General features: G+C 43.7%; 1 protein-coding gene across 1 annotated transcript in view; it reads left to right on the top strand.

Moving 5' to 3' along the window:
- Positions 1-20097, top strand: part of DSCAM (DS cell adhesion molecule) — an 821125-nt gene that overhangs the window by 784105 nt on the left and 16923 nt on the right. Inside the window, exons 29-32 of the mRNA XM_025379322.1 lie at positions 5316-5431; positions 9053-9202; positions 17212-17409; positions 18795-19097. Coding sequence (XP_025235107.1) covers positions 5316-5431; positions 9053-9202; positions 17212-17409; positions 18795-19097 — 767 coding nt within the window. The remainder of the gene's footprint in view (positions 1-5315; positions 5432-9052; positions 9203-17211; positions 17410-18794; positions 19098-20097) is intronic.

Here is a 20097-nt window from a genome sequence, read left to right on the forward strand (position 1 = left end):
TTGACTTGTAATAACTGATCTACCTAATAAAAGAAATTGTCAAAGATAGACTTTAAAAATATGAATTAGTTGATGACATTTAAAATGAGGAGATTTCATATAAAATTTGGCTTTCTGGGCCGGACGCGGTGGCTCACGCCTGTAATCCCAGCACTTTGGGAGGCCGAGGTGGGCGGATCATGAGGTCAGGAGATTGGGACCATCCTGGCTAACAGGGTGAAACCCCATCTCTACTAAAAATACAAAAAATTAGCTGGGCGTGGTGGCGGGTGCCTGCAGTCCCAGCTGCTGGGGAGGCTGAGGCAGGAGAATGGTGTGAACCCAGGAGGCGGAGCTTGCAGTGAGCCGAGATCACGCCTCTGCACTCCAGCCTGGGCGACAGAGCAAGACTCCATCTCAAAAAAAAGAAAAAAAAATTGGCTTTCTGATTTCTCTTGAAAATGCCCTGGCCATACTGGACACCGCTGAGGTCATAATGGTGCCTGGAGGTAGGCACAGTGCCCCTTTAGAATGGCGTGACTTTTGCTCACCACAGCAGCCCCCACCCCTGGCCTGCTTCACCAGTTCGTACACTGAGCACGACTCCTGCAGCCCCCCAGACAGCTTCTCCTCCCCTCAGCTGTGCTCTGCACAACCTACCCTGGCCCCTCCCCTATCTACTTCCAAACTGTAAATCATGCCTTTGTCCAGAGGCTGTGAAACTGCAGGCTATATTTTCTGACATGTTCAACATTTGTTCAGTTAGGATGATTGCTTTTTCACTTCTCCTGATGTTCTAGAGTGTATTCCTACTCCTTCTCCCTAGCCTCTGAGAAAGACATTAGCAAGCATCCTCTATAAACAGGGCAGTGCTGTGGTTGCAAGACCATCTGTTGATAAGAGGAGGAATTAATTATGGTCTTCCTATTGCCAGTTGCCAGGATGAATTAGGAACAGTAAAACCAGTAATCACAACCACTTATGATAGTTACAGTGGTTTTCCTTCAAATGGTCAAAGTGATTGAAAAGGAAGAGAATTTTCAAGCTTCTCAAATAGGTGGATTTTTATGGGATTAATTTAGAAGTAAAAGCAAAGCTTTTACCCATGAAAGGTTTGTTCAATCTAAGTTTGGCAGGTGAATGGGCCAAGCACACAAAGACCTCGTTACCTAACTGGTCAATTTAGGATCAACCATTTTTGGACATGTCCCAAGGGGTCCAGAAAAATCGTGTCCATTGGCAGAGAGGATACTGAACAGCTACCCCTGGTCTGTGCTGCTGTTGTCTCTGGAAGTCAAAGGAGCTGGCAGCCTGGTACAGTGAGAATATGAACCACAAGTCTATGTTCTAGGCCCCGTGTGGCCATAAGCTGGTTTTCAGATCTTAGCAGGTCATTTTACCACTTTGTGTCTTGATTTCCTTACCTAAAAAATAAAAATAAAATATTCAACATTGTTTCTAGCTTTATCACTCCATGTTCTGTGTTCTAGGTGAATGTAACATTTATTTTTCAACCATTTTCTACGAAGAAGTATCTGCGTATTTCAGGGAGATTAGCTGAGGGCCAGGCCAGGAAGGCAGGTGAGACAGCAGAACATACCACTCAGCCTGGGTCCCCAGGGATCTCTGGCATGGCAGCATCACCCATTGCTGAGCTTCATGCTCCTAGATACCCACCTATTTTACCCACGCACATCACCCCAGGGAAGAGAGACTGCATCCCTCACACCCAGATAGAAAGGTTGTCCTTTTATATTTTTATGCAAGATTTAAAAAAAGAAACAGCCTTCTAAGAGGTGCTTGCTCTAAAGAGCTAACCTGTATACTGTAGAGAGCTAACATGTATAATGTTTAAGGTCCAGGAATCAGTATTAGTGAGTGAGTTGGGTGTAAGTAGAAAAAGGTTCAAATGGAATGGTCAAATTAGTTTAGCTTTTTTGATGTTCGTATTTTTGTGCACATAAAAAATCTCTACCCTAGTGTTATAATGAGCTATGCTCCTAACAGTCCCATAGTCATTTGTACATTTAAGGAGTGTTCTGTGTCATATTTGGGAGGATGATGGACTATTAAGACTTTGAAGAGTGGCAGTGGCTGCAAATAATTGATTGGCTAAGCCGGGAAATTCTCTGCCCTGTGAAACCCCCTCTGCTCTCCTCTTCTTCTCATTTTAATCAAACAACCAGATGGCAAATAAATGGATGGTTGAAGATTATAGCTCAATAATAACTAATATATTTAGCATGATCCTATGCCATGCCAAAAAGATGCAATTTTTGCTTCCACAGTGAAAACATTTGGACTCTTTTTTCCAGGTTGCAAATGAGGTTTGTTCAAATCACTTTTTTAAGGTTTGCTGCCATTCTAATGACCAATTGTTATCATTTTTGAGGTTCACAGAACACAGAGTGATAAATATAAATGTAACAATAGATTGTCAAAAATGACAGCAAATATTAAGTAATGGAATAACTTAGTTGGAATCCAATGACCCTTTTAGAATGAGAAGGATATTATTGCCTCAAAACAAAGTCACTCAGCTCACATTGTGCCCTCAAAATAAATCAGTGTGAGGATTTACTTAATAGATATTTATTGAGCACTTACTTTGGCCATATACTGTTCTAAGTCCTAGGGAGACACAGGAAACAGAGCAGGTGAAGAAAACCCTGGTGGAGCGTATTTTCCAGTGAGGGAGGCAGATAATGGATAAGATAAATCAATTAAGTATATGCTAGAGAGTAATAAGTGCCAAGGAGACAAAATTAAACAGAGAATGGGGAGAGGACTCATGAGACATCCCCATCACATGGCCAGCCTGGCTCCATTGGAAAGATGGCATCTGAGTTGAGCTTTGCAAGGAGGGAGCCAGCTATGGCAGTTTTGGGGGTAGCAGGGGAAGTGTGTTCTAAACAAAAGGAGCAGCCAAGTGCAAAGAGAAAGAACTATGAGTCCAACTGAGTGCAGTGGCTCACACCTGTAATCCCAGCACTTTGGGAGGCCAAGGCGGGCTGATCACAAGGTCAGGAGATCGAGACCATCCTGGCTAGCAGGGTGAAACTCTGTCTCTACTAAAAATACAAAAAAAAAAAAAAAAAAGCCAGACGTGGTAGCAGGCATCTGTAGTCCCAGCTACTCAGGAGGCTGAGGCAGGAGAATGGTGTGAACTTGGGAGGCAGAGCTTGCAGTGAGCCGAGATCGCACCACTACACTCCAGCCTGGGCAACAGTGCACGACTCCGTCTCAAAAAAAAAAAAAAAAAAAAAAAAAAAAAAAAAAAAAGACTGCAGTGAACTGTGATTGCACCTCTGCACTCCAGCCTGGGTGACAGAGCAAGACCCTGTCTCTAAAAAAAACAACAATCACAACAACAACAAAAAACAATTAGCTTCTGAATCTCAAGGTTTGTTGGGCCATTTTCTTATAGTCTTCTGAGGAGGAAGAATTTACCTCCAGCCTTGGTCGTCCTGGCTCGCAGGGTCGAATCATGTTCTAAATCTTGATGCCAGCCAGTCGTGGCGGTTCACAGCCGTTATTTAGCCTGCTTCCTGTGGCAGTCTGGTAGCAGACCCCTTATTGTTGTTTAAGTATAGCCTGCACTTGGTGTTCATCGCTATTTAATAGAGCAGCCGCTGACTGCCTCATAACTATTCATGAAGAGCAGAAGGAACTAGCTCACACTTCTATTTTTGGTGCAAGGACAAGCTCAAGTCTCTAGTGAGGTTTCTAAACAGATCTTTGGGATATTCACAGAGGAGTAGTTCCCCATATGTTTTTGTGGAAATATAGTTTGTCTAAGCATGCCGTAAGTGCACACCCCCAAGTAACCAAAATGCTCTTCATTTTATATGATTATTTGAATTTTTTTGTTACTCTCTTTTTAAAAAAATCAATACATGAGAAGTGAGTTAAGTAATTTGAAAGAGCACAGAGACCATGTGAAAAATCAGGACAAAACGTTTGAATTTGGGCTCTGCATAATTAGCATGATGTAGGTACATAACCCAGTTCCTCATCTGCAGAGCAAGAAATCTGGTTCAAGATCAAGTCCTAAGTAGAAATGTTGCACCTTTCAGAGGTTGTCTTTCTCATGGGATAATTTGCTTTTCCTCAAATGAGGAGTATACATGGATCTCATCAGGCAAACATCTAAGGGGGTACTTGAGTGAACTTCACTTTGGGATAATTAAGGTTCTGTCCACCACTTGGTTCAAGAATGGATGAGTCCTCATTAACAAGGAAGGATCGGTGGAGGCAGAGCCCTGGGACTTGGGGTGAATGGCTTGGTTAGAGGGGAAAGCATTTAAAATGTAGCATGAGTATTCCTATTTCGGTCTCCATTGAAAGTAACACAGAGGTAAACCATTATTGAGTTAACTAGGCTCCGGAAATCTTTCTCAAAACCAGTGTTAACAACAATTGAGCTGGACTGATGGATGCCATAGATCATGCCATTGATTGGATTATCCAAGGGACTGTTACTTCTTACAGGATGCTTTAGCAAATACTATTTGAACATCTAGTAAAGTCTTATTATTCTGTAAAGACTGAACAACCGCCCTTCTAATGTGGATTGCTAATTAAGGTCTTTATTGACTTTCTTAGATTTTTGTGCAACGTGGAGTTTTTTTTTAACTGCAGGCCATAACTGAATACAATTCTACCATGCAGTTTTACTACTTATTTTCATTTACTTTTAGAGAACAGCTCACTCTGAGAGTAATTTTCTGGAACACAAATTTTGAGATTAAATTATGATAGTAATTGCTTTTCTTTTTTCTATTCTAAAATGTACTATCAGTTAGGAAAACTAATGTCAGGGAAGCTAACAAGGTTTGTGATTTGATTCTAGAACAAACATAAAATGACACCAGATATAAATACAAATCCATTAGTAAAACTCCCATCCGACAAACAGCTGGTGCATGTGCTTTTTCCCTCACCATCTTTGGAATATCTGGTGCTCTATTCCTCACCCTCACTGGAATATCTCATATGTGACAAATGAAAATGCTGTTGGTTTTTAATTGCTTTTCATTTGTTTCATTTAGCATTTACACAAGAAATGAGAACTTTCTAAAGATTCTATTGATAGATGTAGAGCCAGTCTCTACTGACAATTTGTATTTTCTGAAACTCCCCAGCCAGCTGAAATTTAATATTAATAAATAACATTTGAACGAAGGAAACATTTTCATAGTATGTACTTTTTCTGTTCTCCTCCCCACAAGGTATTGTATATTTAGACAATAAACTAAGTTGGTATACAGGTCCATGTTGGTAGAATGTTAACACTGAACTGGATTTGTTAATGCATTCCCCCATTTTATTCCCAGTAAGAATACCCGGACTTCAGATACCTTAAGCAAGCAGCAGCAAACCCTGCGAATGCACATCGACATTCCCAGGGCTCAGCTTTTGATTGAAGAGAGAGACACAATGGAGACCATCGGTAAGGTGCCCTATTTGCCACTTTACACAAAGTGGCTGCCACAGCCATGCCGTCTCAATCCAAACCCCAGGGTGTGGGAAATATTAGACAGGAGAGTGTCTTGAAGGCTACATGAGTACAAAAGCTAGAAAGTAGAGAATTGTTCTTGTGAAAAAGAGTAAGTACCAGCAAATGTGCAGAAAATTTGACTTATATCTACCACCATATATGCCAATATGCCATTCATTTCCAGGCATTTGGGACAGAAATCCCCCAGCTCTGATCCATTTGGGATCTTTCCAGGGGAGGCTATGGATGCCACTCCAAGGAATAAACGTCTGTAATCAAATACACATCAATCCAGAAGGCCTGCACTCTAAAGCCCCAGGTTGAAAATCCACTCTGTGCCCCCCTCATCAACTCTGATAACGCAAGCCATCCTTAAAGAAAACTTTTAAACTATACTTAACACTTAAACAAACACATGTCTTTGTACAGGGCATCTTCCCCCACACCCATGCCCCAGAAACATCCTGCAGCTGTTTCCCCAGCAGCACTTTGGAAGAAACACCAGGACCCTAGTCTTAGGGTTTCAGAACAGCCACCTGGAGGTTTCCTGGCTTGTTCACCCAGAACCCAGGTGTCTTCACTCTTCCCAGCCTCTTTCCACCTGAAGTCCATTACCCCACACTGCCTCCCTCGATTATTCTATTTATTCTGGAGTGAAATACCTTATATTTCCTTTCCAGTAATAATGAGAAGAATAGCTAACATGTACTGAGAATTCTGTAAATGTCACATAGTTTTTGTAAGCACTTCGTGTGCATTACTTAGTTTAACCTTTCAGCCAACCTATGAAAGAAGTCTTGCTTTTGTAACCAAGATGTGGAGAGGTCTGTGTAGCATTCCAAGGTCACAGAGACAGGCGCAGAACCAGGTTCCCCACCTGGCCACACTCACCACCATGCTGTCTGTCTCCAGTGACAGCTAGCACAGCAGCAGGCCACCTGCTTCCACACCAACAGGCTGCTTCCAAGAAACCCTCAACCAGAAGTTACCCAAGCTTTTAAGTGCCCATGGAAACCCTCTGAGGCAGGCTCCAAGGCTGCCTCTTTTCAAACCTGGCTATGTTTGTTTTGGAAGGTGTTGGCTGGCATGGGTTCCAGGGCAACCCTTCCTTGTGGTCTGGATAAACTGCCTGACTCTCAGCACATAGCCCGGCTGCCTCCTGCCAGGAAGGCAGTGGTAAGAGGCCACGTGGGCAGAACGCCTCCTCCATCAACCCTTGCCCTTCTGCTGCCCCGCCCACCACCGGAGACATCTTGACCTAATGGCTCCTAAATTCTAAGGCCTGGGTTCTCCTAGCTGGAGTCACATTTGGTCCAGGCATAGCAGCCCTTAAAGCAAGACTGGTCAAGTCCAAAGTGGCTCTTGATGGGCTAACATCAGTGAAACGCTTCAGTTAAACCATGTATATGAGGAGGCACTACCTGCCCTGAAGTACACAAGATTTTATTAGCTTGCTTATATCAGGATAAGGGATAAGCTACTATGTTTTGCTTTTGATAATCTTTTTTTGGGAAAGGGAAAGGTAGACCTGGAATCTCTTTTGTTTCACCCAGTAGATTGGGCATTAAAACTAAACATTTCCTTTGAAAAAATTTCAAAAATCAGAATGTAATTCCTTTGACCATGTAATTTTATAAGCCCTTTATATGCATTGTTTAATTTAACCCTTCCAGCCAACATAGGAAAAGTTTCTTTTGTAACTGAGACATAGAGAGGTTACATAGCTTGTGGAGGTCACCATGGTTATATAACACGGTTACAGTATTTGCTAAATGCGCCTCACTAGAGTTAATAATCCTACATATGGCTATGAAAATAGATAGGCAGATGCCATGAGTGGTCTATGGCCTGCCAGGAGCTGGTCACTGGGGGCTTAACACCAGAGAAATTCTGTCAGTCATTTCCATTTGTAAATATGACCCTTAGCCAGAGATCCATCCCAGTCCATGCAGGATCATCTATCAGCGAGAGCCCTTGACCTCCTTGTGATGCCTGACAATTGGTCGATGGCATTTTCTAATTACTGGGAAGTAGAACTGTGGTGCTTTAAAATGCTCCGGGCTCTGACTACAAGAATCCAATATTACAGTGACATTAATTTCCAACTAGTATGAATGGTTAACCTAATGATCAGACGGGCGCCCAAAATTTTCCATGAAAAGTGTGTAACCTAGCCCCGCAGATCATCTGGTGTGATCTAAAAAGGCCTGCATGCTAGAAACTGTGATACCTCCCATCATTAATGAAAAACAAATGTAGACGTGGAGCCTCTGGTGCTGGGTCCAGTTGTAGGACACTGTCTCTGTGGAAGAGCCACCCTCTTGGAGGAGTCGAGTGACCGCCACGGGGCCGGACCTCCAGGCCAAGCCCTGGCTCCTGCTGTGGTGCCACCCTCACCGCACCACACGCTGGGATACTCACAGACATCTTGGCAGCCTTTCCTCTATTTCTCTGCCAAGAAATTTTATTCTAACTTCGAGAGGCTTTCCTTTCCTGCCAGAGCCTGAGTAATTGGATTTTGTAAGGTTCATTCTGTTCAGAGCCTTTTTGGGGCATGGGCGTCGAGCTGTGTTGTTTACGACTTTCGCATCCCTGTTCCAGTGTCAGGGCAGGCTGCAGCGTGGTCCCTGCTGACTGATAAACTCCCAGCAACAGCATCCTGGGCTGCAGTCTTTGAAAATTTATGAAAAATCTATATATCCTAGCCAAAGTCTCCCTTGGAGTAAAAAAGCTCTTTAAAAAGTATGGAACATATCACGAGGTAGTAATGAGAACCCTGGACCACCAAATAATGACCCAGCGCAAACAGCGGCTCTTGCTCCAAAGACTGAGATGCCCAGAACCCATCCAAACCCAGGCTCCTGCCTTGCTCACCTTCAAGTGCCCACGGCAGTAGGACTTGGGAAGTCTGACAAGTGAATCACGTAGGAGAAGTCAGTTAATGGATGTTCTAGAGTGATTAAAGCTTACAGGAGGTGGGAAGAAAAGGAACATACCTTGAGTCCTTTAAAATAGAGGAATCAATAAGCTCTGAAGACTGGCATGTTTTCTTCTCTTTATTTCGCCTCCAAACATTTGCCAAGTTCAGAATAAGAGCAAGCCTCAGTAGAGAGAACTGCAGTGGCGATTTTCTAGTCCTGCAAACAGAGCTTCCCAGCAGCCAAAGGGATCCATCTTCATTGACAGCCTCATCACTGGTGAGTGGGCTGGCGCTGCAGATGATGTCTCAGAGAAGCTTCTGACAAACACATAAATCCAGAGTTCACATCAATGTTAGCTTGATGAAAAACCAAGCGCAAAGAGAAAGAAGAGCTCCTTCTCTGCATAGTCATGGTTCTTCTTAGCTCAGTGCTCCCGAAACCAACCCCTAGGAAGAAGCTTCTATTCCTAGCACTCTAGAGTAATGCTGATTCAGTGCTTGAATTTGCTATCTTTTTTGTCACTTTAGATGAGGCTATTCTTGTGGTTGTCATTAACAGTAACACAAGTGCCTCAGGAGAGAAAAGGCCAGGGAGTCGTTGGAAGGGAGGTAAACGTGTTTGGCTCTCTGTCTGTGTTCCTGCCGTTCTGTAGATGATCGCTCCACGGTTCTGCTGACGGATGCTGACTTTGGAGAGGCAGCGAAGCAGAAGTCCCTGACGGTCACTCACACGGTCCATTACCAATCGGTGTCTCAGGCCACTGGGCCCTTGGTGGATGTTTCAGATGCTCGGCCGGGAACGAGTGAGTGGTCAACAACACTTCAAATGTGTGGGTGTTAACAACGCCGAAAACATAGTAATGCTCTTTCTCTCCAATGAAAATGTGTGGCTTTTCATACCTGTGCCTGAGAAACAAATGGGTATAACAACATCTCTAGTTGGGATAATGAGCTGTTATGGATGGATCTTGGCTATTATTATGTCAGTTGAATTACTGTTAGTATTGGTTTACTATAAAAAGTGCTAGAAATTTCAGGTACATGTAATTTTTTTTTTTTTATTTAGGCAACACAGAAAAGGAAGAAGGTAATCCACATTAGTGTGTATCTGCTGTGTGCCAGTATTGGGATAGAAAGATGATGTCATGCAAGTTATCTTTGCAACAATCCTGTAAGATACCTACTCATGAAGTAGGTATCGTAGCCTCTATTCTGCAGATGAGAAAACTGTAGCCTCAGATAAATTATGCAAATGCATAAAGTTGCACATATAAGTAGTAAAACCAAGATTCAGCAACAGACCTGTCTATCCCCAAAGCTTATGCTTTTCCCCCTGAACATGCTGTTTGAGAAAAAGTATAGTTCTGGTTAATGTGAAGATTTTGTTGGATTCTGTTATTAATATTTGCATCCATAATATATGGAAATTAATTACTGCAATGAAGGTAAATCCCCTAATATGTATGTAGAGCTTATTAATTAGATACTCTTATTTCTTCATAATTGGAATCATTCCTAAATCTCTTTACAGACTGAGAAACTGATGTCCTGATTATTATCATTTTGGAAGCTTTGATGTCTAGCTTTCAAATCTCGAATCAATTTCTTTGCAAAAATTTACATTCTTAGTGTGTTATTATTAGAAAAATAAACATTATAATGTTAAAAGCTATTCTTCATAAATCCTAGCTTGAGAAGCATTTGCAAAATGCAGTGAGCTTTATGAAGTAAACCCGTTGCCTACAAAATAACATTGTAATATACAGAAAACAGTTTCAGCAGGCATTGAAATTCATTTAAAAATGTTTTCAAGAACATTCTACATTTGAAAGAAGTCTTTTGCCTCTTCCTTTTGTCTAATCTTCTTCCCCTCTTTCTTCTTTGATCACATTAGTACATTCTGAAGACATAAACGGGATATGAGTGGGAATTAGCTTTGCAAAGGGGTGTGTGCCAGAGCCTTGCTCTTAAAAAATGATTCAGGCCGGGCGCAGTGGCTCACGCCTGTAATCCCAGCACTTTGGGAGGCTGAGGCGGGCAGATCACGAGGTCAGGAGATCGAGACCATCCTGGCTAACACGGAGAAAACCCTGTCTCTACTAAAAACACAAAATAGTAGCCGGCCTGGTGGCAGGTGCCTGTAGTCCCAACTACTCAGAAGGCTGAGGCAGGAGAATGGCGTGAACCCGGAAGGCAGAGCTTGCATTGAGCCGAGATTGCACCACTGCACTCCAGCCTGGGTGACAGAGCAAGACTCTGTCTCAAAAAAAAAAAAAAAAAAAAAGATTCAAGGACTTTGACGTCTCTTCAGCCATTGGCTTCTCCACTGTGAACTGCCTGGTGTGGCTTGCTGCTACTTCAAGACACTGCTCCAATGGGTTTAAGAGCCACTTTTTTGCTGCTACATCAGAAAAAGTTGTAGATATTGAAAGGATTCGATTTTTAGAGCGATGCAGCCTTGGCTTCAGCATTCTGTTAGAAACGGTAGCGGAAGAGTAGGCAAAAGAGACAACAGAGCAGATGCCCTGGGTCTCATTCTCCACCTTTACATGCATCAGAATCACCAGGTGCCTATTTAAAATATCAATTCCAGGCCTCCACCAAGAGATTCTGGCCTAAGAATCTGCATGGTGACAGATACCCTGGGTGATTCTAATGCTGGCTGTTTGGACCCCACATTGAGAAACACTGCCGCAAGGGTTAGAAATGTTTCCTGTGTGTAACGCAGCAGGGCAGGACCCCTCCAGCACATCAGTTCTTCCTGCCAGGTAAAAAGCAACGTGCATTTCTACTTTCCTTTCAATGGTCAGCTAGCAGCCGAGAATGCATAAAGCTAGTCATAAATAGTTAAGACAGGAGAAGAAGCAGCCCAAAACAAAAGCACTGGCAACCTTCCGGCTGCATGGTCAGCCCCAGAATAATGGGGAAGTTGATTTGTTGGCATGTAAAATATCAACAGAGACATGAACCTGAGTCACAGCAGATACTGTAAACCAGTGGTCAGTGAGTGGCAGGCAGGATGCACGTGGGAGAGACGTGTGTATATCTCATGGCTGTACAGTTGGAAGCAGGGCTGGGAATGTTAGTGCATTCATTCAGCTTTCAAAAATATTTATTCAGGTTTCACTTTACATATATGGCTCAGTGCTGTGTGATGGAGATACACCATGAGTAAGACACAAAAAGACATTCATTTCATTCTAGTCAGGGGGCAGACGTTAGACATGGAGCTAAAGTGTTTCTCATGACTCAGTAAGTCCTAGACAGAAAGAGAATGAAGCCATGGTGAGTCAGCGGGCATGTAGAGCAGTGGGAGGGGCTGTCTTGGGTCCAAGTCATTCGGGAAGACCTCCAGTGAGGAGAAGACATGAAACAAGATCAGAGCCACAGCGGGAGCAGAGGGGGCGGCAGGGAAAAGCTCCCAAGGTTCCCTGCATGATGAGGATGGAAGTTGGCACTGGAGCACAGTGAAAGGCAAGGAAAAGGTGAGACAGAGAAACAGCTGTCCTCATCTTGCAGGGTACCTACCCTAAGCCAGCGTGTGGCAGGTGCATTTCATTCTGAGAGTGCTGAGATGCTGTCCTTGGGGCTTAGCCTGATGATCACAGGGAAACACTGCAGCTTATAGAACAATGTTTGTTTCCTTTGTGATGAATTTCACAAAATGATGTTTACCAACATCAAGCAAATCTACTCAAATGCATGCATCAATCTCTGGTTCCCCCCTCACTCTCCAAAATGAGCTTATTCATTTAGCACTTGCGGAACCCTCTGTGTTAGGAAAAGATCTTCTGGATCATTTTTTTGTTAAATGTTCCTTAAAAACCACAGTATGAGGGACTGACAACACTCCATGTTTTATTTAGAATTAGAAATGATGGGTGACTGGCCCCACAGTGGGTTCAAGAGTCTGAAACTCATGAACTTTCTGAAGCACAGTTCCCCCACTAGCTTCTTGCACCACAGCTTCTCACCTCTGCCCAGGTGTTTCTACCTCAGTGAATTCCATGGAGCAGGTTCTTCTCACCGCAGTTGGGCATATTTGCAGAGATTCATTTGTATTCTCTATTTTCTCAGCTAGAAAAGACATCATGATTCTATTTTATATGTTAGGACTGTGTTGTCATTGCAAGCATTCTTTATTTATTTATTTATTTATTTTATTTATTTATTTTTTTTGAGACGGAGTCTTGCTCTGTCGCCCAGGCTGGGGTGCAGTGGCCGGATCTCAGCTCACTGCAAGCTCCGCCTCCCAGGTTTACGCCATTCTCCTACCTCAGCCTCCCGAGTAGCTGGGACTACAGGCGCCCGCCAACCCGCCCGGCTAGTGTTTTTGCATTTTTTAATAGAGACGGGGTTTCACCGTGTTAGCCAGGATGGTCTCGATCTCCTGACCTTCTGATCCGTCCGTCTCGGCCTCCCAAAGTGCTGGGATTACAGGCTTGAGCCACCGCGCCCGGCCAGCATTCTTTATTTTTAAGAAGAGCATCTAAAACATGTTGCTTGCACACCAGAATGACTGCATTGTAGAAGTTACGTTTCTAGGCATTTTATTAGTTTGCCAGAGGGTTGCAACAGATTCTTATAAGGGTGGGAGAAATCATAACAATTTGCTATTTATCTCTGTCAGTGTGTGAAAACACGTCCCTTGGCTGTTCTGCTACACTGATTACTTCTCTGTCTCTCCTGTGGATTATAATACACTGGGAAACTAGGACTCTATTCATGTCCTCATCTGCATACCAGCCACAGTGTCTGACACAGGCATGTAGTGGATAAATACCAATCAGCCATCATGTTCTGAGATCGCAACAATGGGAGTGGAAAAAAAAAAGATGTTGAGTCATGTTTGCTGCACAGGAATCATAGGCAGGGCCGGCTGAGCCTGCCCCTTGTGCCCAGAGCACTTGGGCACATTAATCTCATTCAAACTTCACGACAGCTCTTAAGGTGGGTGATGACATCACCCAGTCTCAGAGACTAGGGGATTAGGCAGGTCTGACAAGGTCACTTGGCCAGTGACACAGCCAGGGAGTAGTGAATATGAACTTCCAGCCCAGGCAGCCTAATTCCAAAGCTCTCATTCTCAGTCATTCTACATTGCCTTTAGGTAGAGATGCTACATATAGGATATGTAGAGACTAAAGAATAGACTTCACACATATGCACATTCAATGACAAAAGCTTACAACATGGACTCGAATTTTTACTGTTGAGACTCTGAAAAAAAAAAACAAAACAAAATGCCTTCTGTCACCCAGGATGGGACTAGCAATGGCCCTGAGGGAAATACCTGGGGTGGGTGAGGTGCATCCAGTGGTCCAGGATGTAATAAGTGCTAGATAAACATTTGTTAGTTACATGAGGGAGTGTTCAGATCTCCCAGTTTCATCCTCTCTATGAGACAATTAATAAATTTGTTATGTAAAGCTGGACCTCCACAACTACAAGATATGGAAACCAATGGCACAGACGAAAGCAGATTAAAAGCATGATCACAGTACACATGACACGTTCTGTAACCCTATTATCTACAAAATCCTCTGTCATCCCAAATTCGGGATAATTAAAATAATCTGATTCAATGGGCAGAAGCTTAATTAGGGTTCAGACCCCAGGTTGAAAGGCCATGAGCTATTTATATCCCATGCCCTCCAACTCATGGGCTGCTGAGCAGGCGTGATGCTTAATCACCGAGTTTTATTTATGTTAGGATGCTGGGAGCCTAACAAAATACTTTCCATGAAGGGGCAGAAAATCCCAGCGTTTATTTGCTTAGTAGATGAGCTAGTAAGTTATACAAAAAAGGCTACCCATGGAATCCAAGTAAAAATTGTATTTTAGCTGCTATCTTAGGCATTATCATACAGCAGAGTTCAGTTCAGGTACAAAACAATGGCTCTAAAAACCCAATTATTAAAAAATAAATGTGTCAAATACTTCAGTATTCTACATACTGAGACAATTTTGATCCTAGGATGCCTGCCTCCTGCAGAACAGAACTGAGGGCTGTGATTTAAGGAAACTAATATCCTGACCTATATTTTCAACATTACCAGGCCACCAGTAAAACTGTTCTTATCTAGAAAAAAGAGATTACGAACAAAATTAACTTGAAAAGAGACCTGGCTTTGAATCAAGGCTGACATGTGCAACTTTCCCATGGAATTTTCCAAATAGGGTGATCTTAATGAGGAAAGGGGCTATGATAGTGAAGATCTTTGCCCCACCATTGGGGAGTGAGCTCAAGGAGAAGCAGCGAGGGTCAAGGTTTGGGGGATTGGAGGAAATAATTGTATCCTTGAAGTGGGACTAGCAAGCTATACCCCCCAACCACCCCCCAACTTCTATGCCAGACGTAAACCTGCTCAGAATGAGCTGCAACAGTTGTAGTTGCAAGAAACTTAAAGAAGAATAAAAATGAAAATTTTCAAAACTTATGTAAGGGACTGGGTAATTTTCTGGAAAAAACTCATTAGCATTTAAATAACAAGCTCCGGTTATTTAAGCTCCACTTATCAAGTCGATAGTGCCTGGAAGACATTTAGCCTCTTACCCATGATAATGTTTTTCTGTCTTTTTGAGGACCTCTTTCCTAGCATTTCAGTGAAGAAACCCAATTATCATTCATACCTGGTTGTGTAGAGCTCCAGCATAACTCATTTACATTCTCATCAAGGCCAAAAAATATCTTCTAATGAAGTCTTCCATGGAATTGTGCAAGTAAGGGATGAAATGTGTCTTAAAATCAATGCCCCAGAGAATCTTCACCAAGATTGAGTATTCTGATGATTTAGGAAATCTTAAAATCTATCCCTTTGGCTGCCATCTTAACGTGCCTCTCCAGCAACACAGAATGATAGATTAGGTTCAAAGTCCAATTAACTAGAAACTTGCAATGAGGAAATCTTCCATTTAAAAACAAAGTCATTGCACCTTCCCAGTGTTAGCCTTTCAAGTTCCAACATGGAATTATAAGCAAGCCAGGGTCATGTAGACACTGTACTAGGAAACTTAGACACTCAGGATTTGGCCATCTGTGGTCAAGTAACAGGCATTATCTGAACTGAAAAGGCAGAAGGTGTGGGTTATAGTTTTATCACTTAACAGCTGTGTCACTTCTCTCTGAGCTTCCATTGCCTTCATAAAGTAACCCTAGGTCTATGAATTCCTTCAGAAAACTGTATGTCAGGGATTATTGTAGGTTCTATGGATGGATCCAAAGAGAGATACCATTGCCCCTGCCCTGGAGACACTGCCAGACTCATGAAAGCACATAAATAAATCAGTGCAATAACATTACAGGCTGGCCCTGTCAGTTTTGCTCCTTTGAAACTTTGTGAGGGCCCAACAGTGAATACAGTCTGCTGGGTTTAGAAGTGGCCAGACCATACTGAAATATGACTGCACCAAACTGCTCTTTGAGAAGCAGAGAATTCAAAGGTAGAAGAGACCCATCTAGGACCTTAGAATGCCTCCACGCTGGAGCCCCCAAAAAATCATTCCAGGTAACTGAACCTCTCTCGTTTTCCACAGAATTCTGGAAAAGGCAATGTCGTAGCCCACTCTCATACCTGACAGTCTCTGCTGGTGGAACATCCTTCTTCTTAGCTCACCAGCCCCATCGACTTGCTGCCTTTGGTTCCAGATTTAGAGAAAATGAAACCCATCTGGCACCAGCTTAACCCTTTGTTCTCCATATTAAATAACCCAAGGTGTCTGTGTTAAAGTTAGGACAATTCCATTAAAGAGATGTGTTATCATACGCCAGGAGCTTAAGGAGAGTTGGGACATAATAATATGGTCCCTCTGCTCTAGGAGCTTTCAATTTAATGAATAAAACAGTCATCATTAAAACAATGAGTAGCAATATGAGAAACAAAAATAGAGGCAACATCTGTATTAATTTCCTAGAGCTGTTTTAACGTAGTACCACCAAATGGGTGGCTTCACAGCACAGAGATGTATTTGCTTGCAGCTGTAGCACTCCAGTGTCCACCTCCATCATCCCATGGCCTTCTCCCCTCCTGTGTCTGTGTTCTCTTCTTATAAGGACACCAGTCATAGTGGATTAAGGGCCAACCCCATTCCAGTATGACCTCGTCTTAGCTAATTTCATCTGTAATGACCCTGTTTCGGAACCAGATCACACATTCTGAGGTCCTGGGGGTTAGCACATGAACATATCTTTTGGGGGGACATGATTCACTCAAAACAACACCTAAGGTTGTAGAAAGGAGGTCGTGTTAGAACACATTGGGCTGAACTTCCTTGTGTTACAGAAGATGGTGATGCCCAGGAAGGTTAAATGATGATGCCCAGGTCATAACATTATCTTTTTTGTACCGTCATTCATTTAATTACGGTTGCAAACATCATAACTGAAGTACCTCTCTCAAGTCATTCTCTAGCACAGTAATTGGTTTTATTTTCTTTATAATCTTCATCACTATCTGAAATTTTCTTGTTTTGTCCTGTAATTGTTGTCAGTCTCCCCTCATTCCATTTCTAGCTTTTAGAAGCATCACAACATTATTAAAGGCCAAGAACAAGACTCAAATATGTAACTTCTGAATCCAAGTAGGGTATTCTTTTCCTTTCAGGGCTGATTAAACACGTAAGTATCAGATGAAGGTTTCAAGCCATAAAGGAAAGGGAAAGTATCCTCTGCACAGGAGAAGTCAAGGAAGTTTTCCTGGAGGGTGTGGGCAAGTCGGCAGGGCTGAGTGGGTGGCACTGACCTCCGCTCTTGCTCTCAGCTGACCACACTCCTCTGCAGACAAAGACAGACACAATTCTTGGCTCTTCACAGATCCCACCACCAGGAGGAATGCCAAGGCTGGGCCCACAGCGAGAAACCGCTATGCCAGCCAGTGGACCCTCAACAGACCCCACCCCACCATCTCAGCACACACCCTCACCACAGACTGGAGGCTGCCAACACCCAGGGCTACAGGATCAGTAGACAAAGAGAGCGACAGTTACAGCGTCAGCCCTTCGCAAGACACAGGTAGGCCCTGACGCTGCCTCTTCCATCCCTGGAGACCAGCACAGCCCCCACACCTCGAGCTTCGTGGTCTCCTTGGGGAGGGGAGAGAGGGCTTCCTCCCTCCTACTGATGTTCTTTTGAAGGTCACTTTCAAATTGTTAAGCGGTTATCTAACAGTTACCGATACAACTGCATAGCCTTTACTCCACACAAGGCAACACAGAGCCAAACTGCGTCTCTTCTGCAGGTGTCCTGAATCTTAGACCCAAGCTTATTTCTCCATTTAGTTCCTACCCCACTGGGAGAAATAGAGACATTTTTAAATTTGCACCCCCGTGATTGCAATAATTGCTGATTACACTCTGAGGGCGTCTGACCCACTACCTTCTCCAGGATTAAGACACTGCACTTGAAGTTACATGATGAGGTCGCAGCACCCTCTATAGGGAACATAGGCTGATCCGTTTGACAATTAAACAGGGGTTGCTTATAAGGTAAGTCATTCGGTCTATGCCATCAACCACCAAGTTTTCACTTCAGAGAGAAGACAGGGCCTAAGAATAGCAGTGGGTTGCCCACCACTCCCCCTTAAATTTTGAAAAGAAATTACATCTGAATCTAATAGCTGTAGGAAATATTAATACTCGTTTTTCTTTTGTTCTTGATGATATACTTCAAAAACAGTGTTCCAGAGGTGGATCATCGCCATGTGAATTTATTTTTATGGCTGTGATTTCTCTTAGAAGAGTCTCAGAGTTCTGCAGAGGTGACCTTAAAACTTTTTAGTGCATTTGAAATGCACACATCTCCCTGACCAAGATGACGTGGCCCAGCTCAAAGGCATGTGGGCACCGATTTTTGTCCTGATGGTTTTCTAGTCCCCATAGAGGGTAATCACAACAGAAGATGCATCCCAGGGGTTGCGGACCATTCTGCACTTGTGTCCAATTTCCGTGCAATGTCACGTCTTTATTTCTAAATATCGTCACATCTTCCTTCCTGAGCTGAGGCCCCAGAAGCTGAACTGCAGCTCAAATCATTCATGCCAATTAAAGAGTCTCTAGGGCACAGATCCATTTGCAGGTTGGAGCAGAGAGAGGGGTGCTGCCAGTGCTGCTGTTTTCACTAAAAGCAGGACTTTTTTAGAGGGAATGCATTACTTATTTATGGAAATGTCCCAAGCTGGAACATCTGACTACAGCAATTTGGTTGCAACAAAGCTTTCCTTAGCCAGATCTGCTGAGGCTTGTGAAGCTGGCCTCAGGAGCCTCTGACAAGGAACCAGAACTCCTACCAGGTCCCACCATGATCTGGAAGAAAACAGTCCCAAGCCAGGAAGGGCCATGCCGTTGGTTCAGACATCTGATGGTGAGTCGTCCGTCTTGTTTTTCTCTTTCATGGTGTAGATCGAGCAAGAAGCAGCATGGTCTCCACAGAAAGTGCCTCCTCCACTTACGAAGAACTGGCCAGGGCCTATGAACACGCCAAGATGGAAGAGCAACTGAGGCACGCCAAGTTCACCATCACAGAGTGCTTCATATCAGACACGTCATCCGAACAGTTGACGGCAGGGACAAATGAGTACACGGACAGTCTGACCTCCAGCACCCCTTCCGAATCGGGAATCTGCAGGTTCACTGCATCTCCCCCCAAACCTCAGGATGGAGGAAGAGTAATGAATATGGCAGTTCCAAAGGCACATCGGCCAGGTGAGCAAGACCACGTGGGGGCCGTCGCTTGGGGAAGTGCACCTTCCTGGTTCTCCCTCATCTGCTATGAAAGCCCTTCTCAGTGTTTAGACCAAATGGGTGCTCTGTTTATTGATGGCTGCATAACAAACCATCCCAAAGTTCACTGGTTAAAACTACAGCAGTCAGTTATTTTATGAATCTGAAATGTGGGTGGGGTCTAGTGAGGGTGCCATGCTGCAGAGGCTCTCCTGGGGCTGGGCATCCACTTCCAAAGTGGCTCACTGGCCTGGCTGTGTTCTCCCTGTGCCGGCCTCTCCACAAGGTGCTTTAGCTTCCTCACAGCATGGTGGCTGGGTTCTAGCAGCAAATGGCCCAAGACACAGTCTGTGGAAATAGCCAGTTTCCTTAGGTTGGGCCTGGAAACACACAGCTATAATTTCTCTTGTATTCTATTAGGCAAGCAGTCACAGAGCCCAGGAAGCCCTGATTGCAGAGAAAGAGGCCCCCGACTGCTTGAGGGGAAGACTGTTAAACATGCGAGGGCTGGATTTTAAAACGGCCACACTGCGGGCTTCTGAAAGGGGAGAGGTCTTACTGTAGCCAGTGTTTGGGACTTGGCCTCACTGAATTATACAAGGTGATGGTAACTGGCTAACATTAGGTCAGCCAGTAGTTTGGTCTTCAACTTGAACACCTGTGAATCATCTGGGTTGTGAAAGAAAGCTGCACATTCTGAGGTCTGCAGGGCCTGGCGGATAATAGAATGCGGAGGCTAAGAACCGGGTCAGAGGAGTGATGGGGACATGTGCCATTTCAGAGTTCACTGCTGTCTAAAGGAAAAGACTCTAGCAGGACCTTGCCAACTGATCGCAAGTGGAAATGGGGGTCTTAGTGTGGGCTTGTGTTTTAAGAGAAGCCAGAAATCTTGGTTTTCTATGGAAATTCACAGCTTTTTTAGTATTGGCTTGGATATTTGTAAACCATTCTACGGGGCAAATAAAACACATCTTCAGATGGA

The sequence above is a fragment of the Theropithecus gelada genome, chromosome 3, assembly GCF_003255815.1.
Source record: "Theropithecus gelada isolate Dixy chromosome 3, Tgel_1.0, whole genome shotgun sequence".
Taxonomy (NCBI): Eukaryota; Metazoa; Chordata; class Mammalia; order Primates; family Cercopithecidae; genus Theropithecus; species Theropithecus gelada.